The 14,467-nt window shown below is 45.6% G+C and overlaps 1 protein-coding gene across 7 annotated transcripts in view; it reads left to right on the top strand.

The window, feature by feature from the left end:
* Positions 1–14,467, top strand: part of LOC137365491 (serine/threonine-protein kinase MRCK alpha-like) — a 789,178-nt gene that overhangs the window by 691,621 nt on the left and 83,090 nt on the right. For 6 of the 7 annotated variants that reach the window (XM_068027937.1, XM_068027940.1, XM_068027936.1 and 3 more), the window contains 3 exons: positions 3,996–4,112; positions 10,186–10,266; positions 10,978–11,083. In XM_068027937.1, the coding sequence (XP_067884038.1) occupies positions 3,996–4,112; positions 10,186–10,266; positions 10,978–11,083 (304 nt within the window). The remainder of the gene's footprint in view (positions 1–3,995; positions 4,113–10,185; positions 10,267–10,977; positions 11,084–14,467) is intronic. The other variant, XM_068027939.1, reaches the window with a different exon arrangement.

Raw genomic sequence — 14,467 nt, 5'->3', positions numbered from 1 at the left:
GCACCCGTGACGCGGGATGTCAGAGCACCCACGACGCTGATATCAGGGCATTCATGATGTGGGATGTCAGAGCACCCGTGATGTGCGATGTCAGGGCACCCGTGACGCAGGACGTCAGAGCACCCGTGACGCCGGACGTCAGAGCACCCGTGACGCCGGACGTCAGAGCACCCACGACGCTGATATCAGGGCATTCATGATGTGGGATGTCAGAGCACCCGTGACGCCGGACGTCAGAGCACCCGTGACGCCGGACGTCAGAGCACCCGTGACGCCGGACGTCAGAGCACCCGTGACGCCGGACGTCGCAGCACCCGTGACGCCGGACGTCGCAGCACCCGTGACGCTGATATCAGGGCACCTGTGACGCAGGATGTCATAGAGTGGTACAGCACTGAAACAGGCCCACCGGGTCTGTGCTGACCAACAACCACCCATTTATACTAATCCTACATTAATCCCATATTCCCTACCACATCCCCACCATTCTCCTACCACCTACCTACACTAGGGGCAATTTACAATGGCCAATTTACCTATCAACCTGCAAGTCTTTGGCTGTGGGAGGAAACCGGAGCACCCGGCGGAAACCCACGCAGACACAGGGAGAACTTGCAAAGTCTGCAAAGGCAGTACCCAGAAACGAACCCGGGTCCCTGGAGCTGTGAGGCTGCGGTGCTAACCACTTTGTCAGGGCACCCGTGACGCTGGATGACAGCACCCATGACGCAGTATGTCAGAGCATTCGTGATGCAGGATGACTGAGCACTCGTGACGCTGATGTAAGAGCACTCCTGCGCAGGATGACTGAGCACCCGTGACGCAGGATGACTGAGCACCCGTGACGCAGGATGACTGAGCACCCGTGACGCAGGATGACTGAGCACCCGTGACGCAGGATGACTGAGCACCCGTGACGCAGGATGACTGAGCACCCGTGACGCTGATGTAAGAGCACTCCTGCGCAAGATGACTGAGCACCCGTGATGCAGGATGACTGAGCACCCATGACGCTGATGTAAGAGCACTCCTGCGCAAGATGACTGAGCACCCGTGATGCAGGATGACTGAGCACCCATGACGCTGATGTAAGAGCACTCCTGCGCAAGATGACTGAGCACCCGTGATGCAGGATGACTGAGCACCCGTGACGCTGATGTAAGAGCACTCCTGCGCAAGATGACTGAGCACCTGTGATGCAGGATGACTGAGCACCCGTGACGCTGATGTAAGAGCACTCCTGCGCAAGATGACTGAGCACCCGTGATGCAGGATGACTGAGCACCCATGACGCTGATGTAAGAGCACTCCTGCGCAAGATGACTGAGCACCCGTGATGCAGGATGACTGAGCACCCGTGACGCTGATGTAAGAGCACTCCTGCGCAAGATGACTGAGCACCTGTGATGCAGGATGACTGAGCACCCATGACGCTGATGTAAGAGCACTCCTGCGCAAGATGACTGAGCACCCGTGATGCAGGATGACTGAGCACCCGTGATGCAGGATGACTGAGCATCCATGACGCTGATGTAAGAGCACTCCTGCGCAGGATGACTGAGCACCCGTGATGCAGGATGACTGAGCACCCGTGATGCAGGATGACTGAGCACCCATGACGCTGATGTAAGAGCACTCCTGCGCAAGATGACTGAGCACCCGTGATGCAGGATGACTAAGCACCCGTGATGCAGGATGACTGAGCACCCATGACGCTGATGCAAGAGCACTCCTGCGCAGGATGACTGAGCACCCGTGATGCAGGATGACTGAGCACCCATGACGCTGATGCAAGAGCACTCCTGCGCAGGATGACTGAGCACCCGTGATGCAGGATGACTGAGCACCCGTGACTCTGATGTAAGAGCACTCCTGCGCAAGATGACTGAGCACCTGTGATGCAGGATGACTGAGCACCCATGACGCTGATGTAAGAGCACTCCTGCGCAAGATGACTGAGCACCTGTGATGCAGGATGACTGAGCACCCATGACGCTGATGTAAGAGCACTCCTGCGCAAGATGACTGAGCACCCGTGATGCAGGATGACTGAGCACCCGTGACGCTGATGTAAGAGCACTCCTGCGCAAGATGACTGAGCACCCGTGATGCAGGATGACTGAGCACCCGTGACGCTGATGTAAGAGCACCCATGATGCAGGATATCAGGGCACCCATGCGCAGGATGTCAGGTCACCCGTGACGCAGGATGTCAGAGCAACGACGGTGTGCCACTCCACGACGTAATCTATTGCTGAAAATTTACAAGCCCTCATCAAACTGTTTTTCTCTCTGAGCAGTAATTAAACCTCCGTTGTACCAAGTCTTGGACAGATTTGAATTTTGGTCATAAACAGACTTAGATGCAGCTATATTTCAGCAGCAGAATGTTGCCTTGTTCATTTCCCGCTATAAAGCTCCTGCCATTATATAACACTTTCATGAGCCATGAGCCGTACTAACATTAATGGTTTTGCCTGTTTTTGGGGACAGCCAGGTGTTATGCAATTTGTTTTCTGCAATTTGAAGTGTTTCTGTCTTGTTTCACTCCTATTGTCAACTATGGCTTCTGTTTCCGAAATGGCGTTCTGCTGTTAAGAATTTTGCAGTGGTCTGTGAATTGCTATTTAAAGAATGGGGGCTTGGTTCAGTAAAACTGCAGTTGAACGTGTGCATAGTTGCACTTGAATGGGAGCCAGGGTGGGGATAAGCAAGGAGACCTACACAATATCAGCATTTATCCTCACCACAAAAGCTGCAGTATTCCTTTCGACATCTTCTCACCTGTTTCTGATTTAACCTCAAAGTCAGTCTAGCCAGTGTTAACTGAATATTTTAATTTGGAACATCAATTACTGTAATAATTATCTTTTTAGCAAGTAAGTAGCCATTACGATACTGATAGTAATTCAAATGTGGAGTAAAGTATGTGAATATTGCATTCAGGATGGATGCTGCCATTCCCAGTCAGACAAACTGTTGACTCTTGCTGTCTAAGCTCACACATGAAGATTAACCACTTGGGCATGATATCTGTGGACCATTGGTGTCTTAGGAACCGTATCCCACCAACACCCTACCTTCTGAGGTGATGGGGAAATTGTTGCTATCTGATGGTTTTAATAAAAGAAATATTTATGGCACTTACTGGTGTCCTTCAGATTAGCGGTTCCCTCTTGGGTTACAGCTGAGGCAACTTATACACAGTGACCTGCAAAACACATGCTCCAGAACTTCAGAAATCTCAGTTTATAGCTTACAGTCTATTCCTGTTAATTCAAAGACAGTATTGCTCTAGGCTCTGACTGTGGCCAGTTAACTCTGTAATACTGCAGTACAGTAAGTTGCAAGACAAAGGAATACTGCAACTTTGGCATTTTTTTCAGGTTACCCGACACTAAGTGTTGCCCACTTTGAGAGAAAAATCTAATAGATAAAAGAGATGACAGCAAGCTGCCTGCTCCAGTTTCCTTTAATGCATCAGTACAGCGAAAGGTCTGTGGAACATAAAGTTAGGATTAACATTGGATTTCAAAACAAATTCTATTTTGTTCTACTTCAAAGCATCAACATAAGATGAGGTCCTGTGGCCTTTTAAATTGATTGCGCTTTGAATGCTGTGTGTTAGTGACACAGGGCTCACAGTCTGGATATGCCTATACACTGCAGGACTTGAGAGCCTGGGTTTACATCTGTGATCTCCCCACACAATGGCTTCCCAATCTCGATTAGCCCATTTGGGAGAGGCAGTGAGTGAGGAGAATCACTGTAGAAAAGAAAGGAGGAGTACACAGCAGCACTGGCAGAACCATGCTGTCTGCTTCACTCTCAGTGAAGAAGACACCATAAATTGAGGGGATGAAAGAGAGGTGAATTGTTTTAAAGTTAAATCATCTTGTATTTCTGCATTGATCACATTGCTTTTAAGTTTAGAAAAGTTGTTAGAAATATGTGTTATCTGCATACATATTATTTAAAAGTGTTTCTTTACATAGATTGATTCCATTGAGAATTTCAACCTTTCCAATTCTCCATCTGGTGAAGAGGTGAAATCTCAGATATATTCTCGCTCTCGGTCACCATCGACAGCAAGTGATATTGAACCTGTGGAGGTGGGTACATGACAGTCTTTGATCTAACTCCTCCTTTAAAAAAAATGTATATCTCTTCTACATTGCTCTTTGCTCCCTGGATGATAAACTATTTGTTGCTGAGAATGGGGAGGCAAGCCACCCAATCTCAGCCCTTGGGACCAGTGGCTACTGCCTCAGTAACAAAGATCCTGTTTTTTTTTCTTTCCTTCTCCCTGCACTGACACCCACAATGTGGGATCTTGGCCTTCTGTCAGCATCTTGTTTAGTATGTTATTTCCAGCATACTTCACTATGTTGAAATCAAAGCTCACTACACTGTAATATACGACAACTCATTCTTTCCTGCCATCTCAAAACTGAAGTGCCTTAACGTCCCTCAGACCTCACTTCGTGTACAATCAATACAATTTAAAATCCCAAGTCTGCCATCAACTATCATCAATTTACAGGTTTACCTCATCTTCTCTTTCCCACCTTGTTAATGTCCTGCAGTATAGACTCTGGCCTTACAACTCATTTTTCAGTAATTAGCTTCAACAGAGGAAAGCAAAACCATCTTCATTCTTTTTAAATACTGGTAGATCTTCTCTGGTGTTGCTCAGAAGGAGCATTGTCATGATGTTTGACTGCTTGTTCAATCTCTTTCTAGTGTTAGAACAAAGAACAGTACAGCACAGGAACATGCCATTTTGCTGTCCAAGCCTGCGCCGATCTTGATGCCTGCCTAAACTAACACCTTCTGCACTTCCGGGGCCCATAGCCCTCTATTCCCTTCCTATTCATATATTTGTCAAGATGTCTTTTAAACGTCGCTATCGTATCTGCTTCCACCACCTCCCCTGGCAGCAAGTTCCAGGCACTCACCACCCTCTGTGTAAAAAAACTTGCCTCGCACATCCCCTCTAAACTTTGCCCCTCGCACCTTAAACCTATGTCCCCTAGTAACTGACTCTTCCACCCTGGGAAAAAGCTTCTGACGATCCACTCTGTCCATGCTGCTCATAACTTTGTAAATCTCTATCATGTCACCCCTCTACCTCCATCGTTCCAGTGAAAACAATCTGAGTTTTTACAACCTCTCCTCATAGCTAATGCCCTCCAGACCAGGCAACATCCTGGTAAACCTCCTCTGTACCCTCTCCAAAGCCTCCACATCCTTCTGGTAGTGTGGCGACCAGAATTGCACGCAATATTCTAAGTGTGGCCCAACTAAAGTTCTGTACAGCTGCAACATGACTTGCCAATTTTTATACTCTGTGCCCCAACCGATGAAGGCAAGCATGCTGTATGCCTTCTTGACTACCTTATCCACCTGCGTTGCCACTTTCAGTGACCTGTGGACCTGTATGCCCAGATCTCTCTGCCTGTCAATACTCCTAAGGGTTCTGCCATTTACTGTATACCTCCCACCTGCATTAGACCTTCCAAAATGCATTACCTCACATTTGTCCGGATTAAACTCCATCTGCCATTTCTCCACCCAAGTCTCCAACCGATCGATAACCTGCTGTATCCTCTGACAATCCTCATCATTATCCGTAACTCCACCAACCTTTGTGTCGTCTGCAAACTTACTAATCAGACCAGCTACATTTTCCTCCAAATCATTTATAAATACTACAAACAGCAAAGGTCCCAGCACTGATCCCTGCGGAACACCACTAGTCACATCCCTCCATTCAGAAAAACACCCATCCACTGATACCATATAGGTAACATCCACTGCCCTTCCTTCATCAATCATCTTCGTCACTTCCTCAAAAAACTCAATCAAATTAGTAAGACACGACCTCCCCTTCACAAAACCATGCGGGAGGTAGAGGAGCAGATATGTAGACAGATTTTGGAAAGATGTAAAGGTAACAGGGTTGTAGTGGTGGGTGATTTTAACTTCCCCTATATTGACTGGGACTCACTTAGTGCTAGGGGCTTGGATGGGGCAGAATTTGTAAGGAGCATCCAGGAGGTCTTCTTGAAACAATATGTAGATAGTCCAACTAGGGATGGGGCCGTACTGGACCTGGTATTGGGGAATGAGCCCGGCCAGGTGGTCGAAGTTTCAGTAGGGGAGCATTTCGGGAACAGTGACCATAATTCCATAAGTTTTAAGGTACTTGTGGATAAGGATAAGAGTAGTCCTCGGGTGAAGGTGCTAAATTGGGGGAAGGCTAATTATAACAATATTAGGCAGGAACTGAAGAATTTAGATTGGGGGCGGCTGTTTGAGGGTAAATCAACATCTGACATGTGGGAGTCTTTCAAACGTCAGTTGATTAGAATCCAGGACCAGCATGTTCCTGTGAGGAAGTAGGATAAGTTTGGCAAGTTTCGGGAAGCTTGGATAACGCGGGATATTGTGAGCCTAGTCAAAAATAAAAGGAAGCATTCGTAAGGGCTGGAAGGCTAGGAACAGACGAATCCCTTGAGGAATATAAAGACAGTAGGAAGGAACTTAAGCAAGGAGTCAGGAGAGCTAAAAGGGGTCATGAAAGTCATTGGCAAACAGGATTAAGGAAAATCCCAAGGCTTTTTATACATATATAAAGAGCAAAAGGGTAACTAGGGAAAGGGTTGGCCCCCTCAAGGACAGAGAAGGGAATCTATGTGTGGAGCCAGAGGAAATGGGCGAGGTACTAAATGAGTACTTTGCATCAGTATTCACCAAAGAGAAGGACTTGGTGGATGATGAGCCGAGGGAAGGGAGTGTAGATAGTCTCAGTCATCTCATTATCAAAAAGGAGGAGGTGTTGGGTGTCTTGCAAAGCATTAAAGTAGATAAGTCCCCAGGGCCTGATGGGATCTATCCCAGAATACTGAGGGAGGCAAGAGAAGAAATTGCTGGGGCCTTGACAGAAATCTTTGCATCCTCATTGGCTACAGGTGAGGTCCCAGAGGACTGAGAATAGCCAATGTTGTTCCTTTGTTTAAGAAGGGTAGCAAGGATAATCCAGGAAATTATAGGCCGGTGAGCCTTACGTCAGTGGTAGGGAAATTATTAGAGAGGATTCTTCGGGACAGGATTTACTCCCATTTGGAAACAAATGGACTTACTAGCGAGAGGCAGCATGGTTTTGTGAAGGGGAGGTCGTGTCTCACTAACGTGATTGGGTTTTTTGAGGAAGCGACAAAGCTGATTGATGAAGGAAGGGCAGTGGATGTTATCTATATGGACTTTAGTAACGCCTTTGACAAGGTCCCGCATGGCAGACTGGTACAAAAGGTGAAGTCACACAGGATCAGAGGTGAGCTGGCAAGATGGATACAGAACTGGCTCAGTCATAGAAGACAGAGGGTATCAGTGGAAGGGTGTTTTTCTGAATGGAGGGATGTGACTAGTAGTGTTCCGCAGGGATCAGTGCTGGGACCTTTGCTGTTTGTAGTATTTATAAATGATTTGGAGGAAAATGTAGCTGATCTTATTAGTAAGTTTGCGGACGACACAAAGGTTGGTGGAGTTGCCGATAGAGGTGAGGATTGTCAGAGCATACAGCAGGATATAGATCGGTTGGAGACTTGGGCGGAGAAATGGCAGATGGAGTTTAATCCGGACAAATGTGAGGTAATGCATTTTGGAAGGTCTAATGCAGGTGGGAGGTATACAGTAAATGGCAGAACCCTTAGGAGTATTGACAGGCAGAGAGATCTGGGCATACAGGTCCACAGGTCACTGAAAGTGGCAACGCAGGTGGATAAGGTAGTCAAGAAGGCATACAGCATGCTTGCCTTCATCGGTCGGGGCATAGAGTATAAAAATTAGCAAGTCGTGCTGCAGCTGCACAGAACTTTAGTTAGGCCACACTTAGAATATTGCATGCAATTCTGGTTACCACACGACCAGAAGAACGTGGAGGCTTTGGAGAGGGTACAGAAGAGGTTTACCAGGATGTAGCCTGGTCTGGAGGGCATTAGCTATGAGGAGAGGTTGGATAAACTCGGATTGTTTTCACTGGAACGACAGAGGTGGAAGGGCGACATAACAGAGGTTTACAAAGTTATGAGCAGCATGGACAGAGTGAATAGTCAGAAGCTTTTTCCCAGGGTGGAAGAGTCAGTTACTAGGGGACATAGGTTTAAGGTGTGAGGGGCAAAGTTTAGAGGGGATATGCGAGGCAAGTTCTTTACACAGAGGGTGGTGAGTGCCTGGGGAGGTGGTGGAAGCAGGTACGATAGCGACATTTAAGAGGCATCTTGACACATACATGAATAGGAAGGGAATAGAGGGATACGGTCCCCGGAAGTGCAGAAGGTTTTAGTTTAGGCAGGCATCAAGATCGGCGCAGGCTTGGAGGGCCGAATGGCCTGTTCCTGTGCTGTACTGTTCTTTGTTCTTTGAAGAGGAGAAATGGGGCACTATAGGCCAGTTAGAAAGCATCAGTTGTCGGCAAAGTGCTAGAATCTATTTTTAGGGACATTTTTAGTACAGGGCACATAGAAAATCATAGTATCATTAAGCAGCATCAACACAGATTTATGAAAAGGAAAAATCATGTTTGACAGATTTTTTAAGAGTTTTTTGAGAATGTATTTACTAAGATGGATTGGGGAAACCAATGGATGTAGTGTATTTGGATTTCAAAAAGCATTTGGTAAGGTGCCACACAAGAGGTTATTGCACTAAATTAGGACTCATGGGTAATATATTAGCTTGGATTGAGGATTGGTTAACAGACAGAAAACAGAGTAGGAATAAATGGGACATTTTTGGGTTGTTAGGCTGTAACTGGCGGGGTGCAGTGCTTGGGCCTCAGCTATTTACAATTTATATTGATTACTAAGATGAGAGGACTAAGCGTAATGTATCCAGGTTTGCTGACAATACAAAGTTAGGTGGGAAAGTAAGCTGTGAGGAGAACGCAAAGGAGCTACAGAGAGAGATTGACAGATTGGGTGAGTGGGTAAGAACATGGAAGATGAAATACAATGTGGCAAAGTGTGAAGTTATCCACTTTGGTCGGAAAAATTAGAAAAATTGAATATTTTTTGAATGGTGAGTGATGGAAATGTGTGCATTCAGAGGGACCTGGGAGTCCTTGTACATCAATCACAGAAAGTTAATATGTATTTGCAGCAAGCAGTTAGGAAGACAAATGGTATATTAGCCTTTGTTGCAAAGGGTGTAAGAGTAAACAAGACTTAATACAATTATACAGAGCATTGGTGAGGCCACACCTGGAGTACTGTGTGCAGTTGTGACCTTACCTAAGGAGGGATGTATCTGCCCTAGAGGGTGTGCAACAAAGGTTCACTAGACTGGTTTCTGGGATGAGGAGATTGTCCAATGAGGAGAGATTGAGTAGACTATGCCTATATGCCTTGGAGTTTAGAAAAATGCTAGATGATCTAATTGAAACATATAAAATTCTTAAGGGGCTTGACAGGGTTAATGCTGAGAAAATGCTTCCCTCGGCTGGGGAATCTGGAACACGGGATCACATTCTCAGAATAAGGGGTCAGCCATTTAGGACTGAGATGAGGAGAAATTTCTTCACTCAGATAGTTGTGAATCTTTGGAATTCTCTACTCCTGAGAGCTGTGGATGCTTAGTTGTTGAGTATATTTAACACAGATGTCGATAGATTTTTGAATGGTAAGGGAATTAAGGAATATGGGGATAGTGCAGGAAGGTGAAGTTGAGGTAGAAGATCAACCATGATCTTGTTGAATGGCGGAGCAGACTGGAAAGGGTATATAGCCTACTCCTGCTCCTAATCCTTATGTTCTTATATTACAGGATGTGTACAGTTAGAATTTACTTTTAAATATAATTTACACAATGTAACTCTTAGTTCTAAGTTAAATACTCCAAATCTAAGGAATTCAGTGGGAGAGTTTTGCCTATTTTTGGACCCCAAAGGAGGTGGGTGGATAACTTTGGTTTATGGATACTTTCACACAACAGATTTTACCATTTAAGACCAGTACAATTAATTTTAATCTGCTTAAAAGGAGCAGACGGTTGATGGAGAGTATTTTGCCATTTGTTAAGGATGTTTCCAGTAAGAATCTGTACAGTACTTTCATTTCACTCTGTTGTATGAATTAATTATTCATGCCAGTGACTGCAGCTAATCACCTGTTTGAACCGTACTAGGGGACAGACCACCCTCAACGTACAGTACTGACGCCAACCATCAAGTCCTCCTACAGCGGTTCCAGTGTCTCAAACCCAAAGGTAATACCTTCTACAAATTTAGGCAGCTGCTCCCTCAAAGATTCAGACTTGAGCTCTTTTGTAAACTTCCTGCCTTCCCGCATCGCACCTCTCACCAACCCCCCCACCGCCACCACACCCTGCTGCTGGAGACTGATCTTTCTTTCTGACCTGTAGGTAGAAACTCTAGAAGCCAACCAGCCTCCCTAGCATAATTCATTTGGGAGCTTTTCTAGTTCTCAGGGCAGATTTCTCTCATTAGGCTTTGTGCTCTTGTACTCACACCTGTACACCTCCGTTCTGGGTTCCTAAAGGTCACAGATTTAGAACCCTGGACTTGAAGAGCAGAGGTCAAGCAACAATCGCACAAACTTTGCACTTGAGTCTCTGGAGCACGATGGTTACAATATGTATACTTCATACATTTCTATGCAATTCAACTATTCAAAATAAATGAACTAGTGCCTCCTTTAAAGTCACAAACAAAGGAATTGCGTACAACGTCATTCAGTATTCATCTGCTAATCTTTCCACAAGGAGATTTCCAAGGAGACTTGTATTTTTCAACTAGTTCTGTTACATTCAGAGGAGGAAGAGTTTGGTAACAGCAAAGAATCAGATTATTTCACTGTGAGAAATGTGTTAACCAGCAACTTCCAGTATGATCAATGCGCATTAAATGCTGTTCAGTTTGATAACTATCTTTTTATGAATAAGTTTCTTCTTTTTTAGCCCAAAGCTCATCAGTTTGTCGTGAAGTCCTTTAATACACCAACTAAGTGCAATCAGTGCACATCTCTGATGGTTGGCCTCGTACGCCAGGGCTGCACTTGTGAAGGTGAGGATAATCAATTCGTACGACATAACAGACAGTGCTCTCATCATCATTCATTGCATGAATTACTTTGTCGTTTAAACACAATAGGCACAATATAATTGTACCTATTTCAGTTTAATTTAAGTAATGGGATTGTTCTTTTTAAAATATTAAGTAAATTAGTATACAATCCTCACTGCTTATATCAGGCGATTTGTGGTTTGGCCACTGTATGAGATGGATGGCAACTCTGGCCTTTTGTGCATTCACCAACCCCTTTGTCCCAACGTTGGTGCCCATGTCTTCAGTCAGCTGGGCCCTAAGCTCTGGAATTCCGTCCCTAAGCCTTGCCACCTCTCTCTCCTTCTTTAAGACCATTGTTAAAATCAAGCTTTTAAACAACCCTTCGAACATGCCCTTTGACTTGTTGTCAATAATGCTCCTGTGAAGCACCTTGAGACATTTTACTATGTTAAAGAGTAAAATGGAACCAAAGATTGACATGAAAAACAGTAACAAAATAATGAGTGATTTTTAAGGTGATGTTTCAGGTACAGTCTAGGTATATTCCAACAAGGGCCAAAGGTACGGGAACAAAAGCCAGAGCTGCTTGGATGACGAGGGAGATAGAGAATATGATGAGACAAAAAAAGTGTTAATAATGCATGCCAGGTGAATTCTTCAAGAAAGAACCAGGCCAAAAACATTAAGTTGAGAGGGGAAGTGAAGAGGAAGATTACGTCACTTAAAATTCTCTCTCCCAGAGGGCTGTGGATGCTCCATTGCCGAATACATTTAAGGCTGGGATAGACAGTTTTTGGTCTCAGGGAATCCAGGGATACGGAGAGCGGGCGGGAAAGTGGAGTTGAAGCTTAAAATCAGCTATGATCGTATTGAATGGCTCAAAGGGCCCTGCTCCTTTTTCTTATGATTCTTGTGAAGGTTGATGAAGGGAATGCGGAGGATGTTGTCTATATGGATTTTAAGAAAGTGTTTAACAAAGTAATACATAAAAGGCTAGTTACCAAAATTGAGGCTCATGGAATTTTTTTTTTGTTCGTTTCATGGGATGTGGGCCTCGCTGGCAAGGCCATTATTTGTTGTCCATCCCTAATTGCCCTTGAGAAGGTGGTGGTGAGCTGCCTTCTTGAACCACTGCAGTCCATCTGGTGTGGGTACACCCACAGTGCTGTTAGGGAGGGAGTTCCAGGATTTTGATGCAGCGACAGTGAAGGAACGGTGATATAGTTCCAAGTCAGGATGGTGTGTGGCTTGGAGGGGAACTTCCAGGTGTTCCCACACGTCTGCTGCCCTTGTCCTCCTAGGTGAAAGAGGTTGTGGGTTTGGAAGGTGCTGTCGAAGGAGGGGTGATGAATTGCTTCAGTGCATCTTGTTCGCACTGCTGCCTCTGTGCATCGGTGTTGAAGGGAGTGAATGTTGAAGGTGGTAAATGGAGTGTCAGTCAAATGGGCTGCTTTGTCCTGGAAGGTTTCGAGCTTCCTGAATGTTGTTGGAGCTGCACCCATCCAGGCAAGTGGAGAGTATTCCATCACACTCCTGACTTGTGCCTTGTAAATGGTGGGCAGGCTTTGGGGAGTCAGGAGGTGGGTTACTCACTGCAGAACTTCCAGCCTCTGACCTGCTCCTGTGGCCACAGTATTTATAGGTGGGTTACTGTCACCTTGGATTAAAAAAATTGTCTTAAGGACAGAAAACTGCAAGTCATGGTAAATGGTTGTCTTTCAGACTGGAGGATGGTAGTCAGTGGTGTTCCCCAAGGATCAGTGCTGGGACCACTGCCTTTTTTGATACATATAAATGAATTGCATTGTGGAATATGGAGTAAAATTTCAAAATTTGCCAATGATAACAAACTTGGAGGTGTGGCAGACAGTGAGGATGATACCAGTCGACTGCAACAGGATAGGCTAGCAGAATGGGTAGACAAATGGCAGATGGAATTTAATGCAGAAAAGTTCGAGGTGATGCGTTTTAGCGGACTGGATAGGGAGAGGCAATATAGACTTAATGGCACAGTTCTAAAGAGTGTACATGGACATGGGGGTTCATGTGCATAGATCTTTGAATGTGGCAGGACATATTGAGAGAGTAGTTAGCAATAAGGGACCTTGGGCTTCATAAATAGAGGCATTGAGTACAAAAGCAGGAAAGTTATGTTGAACCTGTATAAAACTCTTGTTAGACCACAACTAGTGTATTACGTTCAGTTCTGGTCACCACACTTTAGGAAGGATGTGAGGAACCTTGAGATGGTGCAGAGGAGTTTTACCAGAATGTTTCCAGGGATGACGGATTTTAGTTACAAGGTTAAGATGGAGAAGCTGGGTTTGTTCTCCTTGGAGCAAAGGAGATTGAGGGGAGATTTGTTCGAGGTGTACAAGATTATGACAGGTATAAATAAGGTAGACAAAGAAAGCTGTTCCCATTAGCTGATGGTACAAGGATTAGGGGACACAGATTTAAGGTTTTGGACTAGCAATGCGGGGAGGATGTGAGGAGCAGTAATGACCTGGAACTCGATGCCTGTGAGGGTGATTGAAGCAGAGACGAATGATTTCGAAAGGAAATTGGATGGGCACTTGAGGGAAATAAACTTTTAGGGCTACGGGAATAGTTCAGGGGAATGGTACTGATTGAATTGCTCAACAGAGAGCCAGAATGGTCTAGATAAGCCGAATGGTCTTCTGCGCTGTAATGACTCTCTGACTCTAAAGTAAAGACCTGCTCAGGTCGGGCAAAAGGTACCCGACTGATCCACAGCGGACCCAAGCCCAGCCCGGCCTGAGTCCCTCCAATTTCGCCCCAAGCCCGACCCCACTCAACCTGACCTGACCATCCTTTTACTTCCCTTCTGACTGGGAAGCTCCACAAAGCTGCAGCGCATGCGTGATGATGTCATAGTGAAGTCACTCGCTCACTGCGCAGACTCAGTTTCGTCCCGGACTCACAGCTCAGGTAAATTTTTTATTTTTAATACTTACCGGCAGAGTACTTACCGTGTGTGTCCAGCCCGACCTGACCCGACCCGAGCCCGAAAGCCAGATCCGGAAAAGGGGCCTGACCCGACCTGAACCTGACACATAAGAACTAGGAGCAGGAGTAGGCAATTCAGCCCTGCCATTCAATACAATCATGGCTGATCTAATCTCGGCCTCAACTCCACTTTCCTGCCCGTTCTCCATAACCCTTCAACCCTCAACTAATTAAAAATCTGTCTATCTCCTCCTCAAGTTTACTCAATCTCCCGGCATCCACCGCACTCTAGGATAGTGAATTCCACAGACTCACGACCCTTTGAGAGAAGTAATTTCTCCTCATCTCTGTTTTAAATCTGCTACCCCTTATCCTAAAACTATGACCTCTTGTCTAGATTGCCCCACCAGA

Source organism: Heterodontus francisci, chromosome 3 (assembly GCF_036365525.1).
Source record: "Heterodontus francisci isolate sHetFra1 chromosome 3, sHetFra1.hap1, whole genome shotgun sequence".
Lineage (NCBI taxonomy): Eukaryota > Metazoa > Chordata > Chondrichthyes > Heterodontiformes > Heterodontidae > Heterodontus > Heterodontus francisci.
Note: the sequence above shows the minus strand (reverse complement) of the source record. Positions and strands in the feature narration are given on the sequence as shown.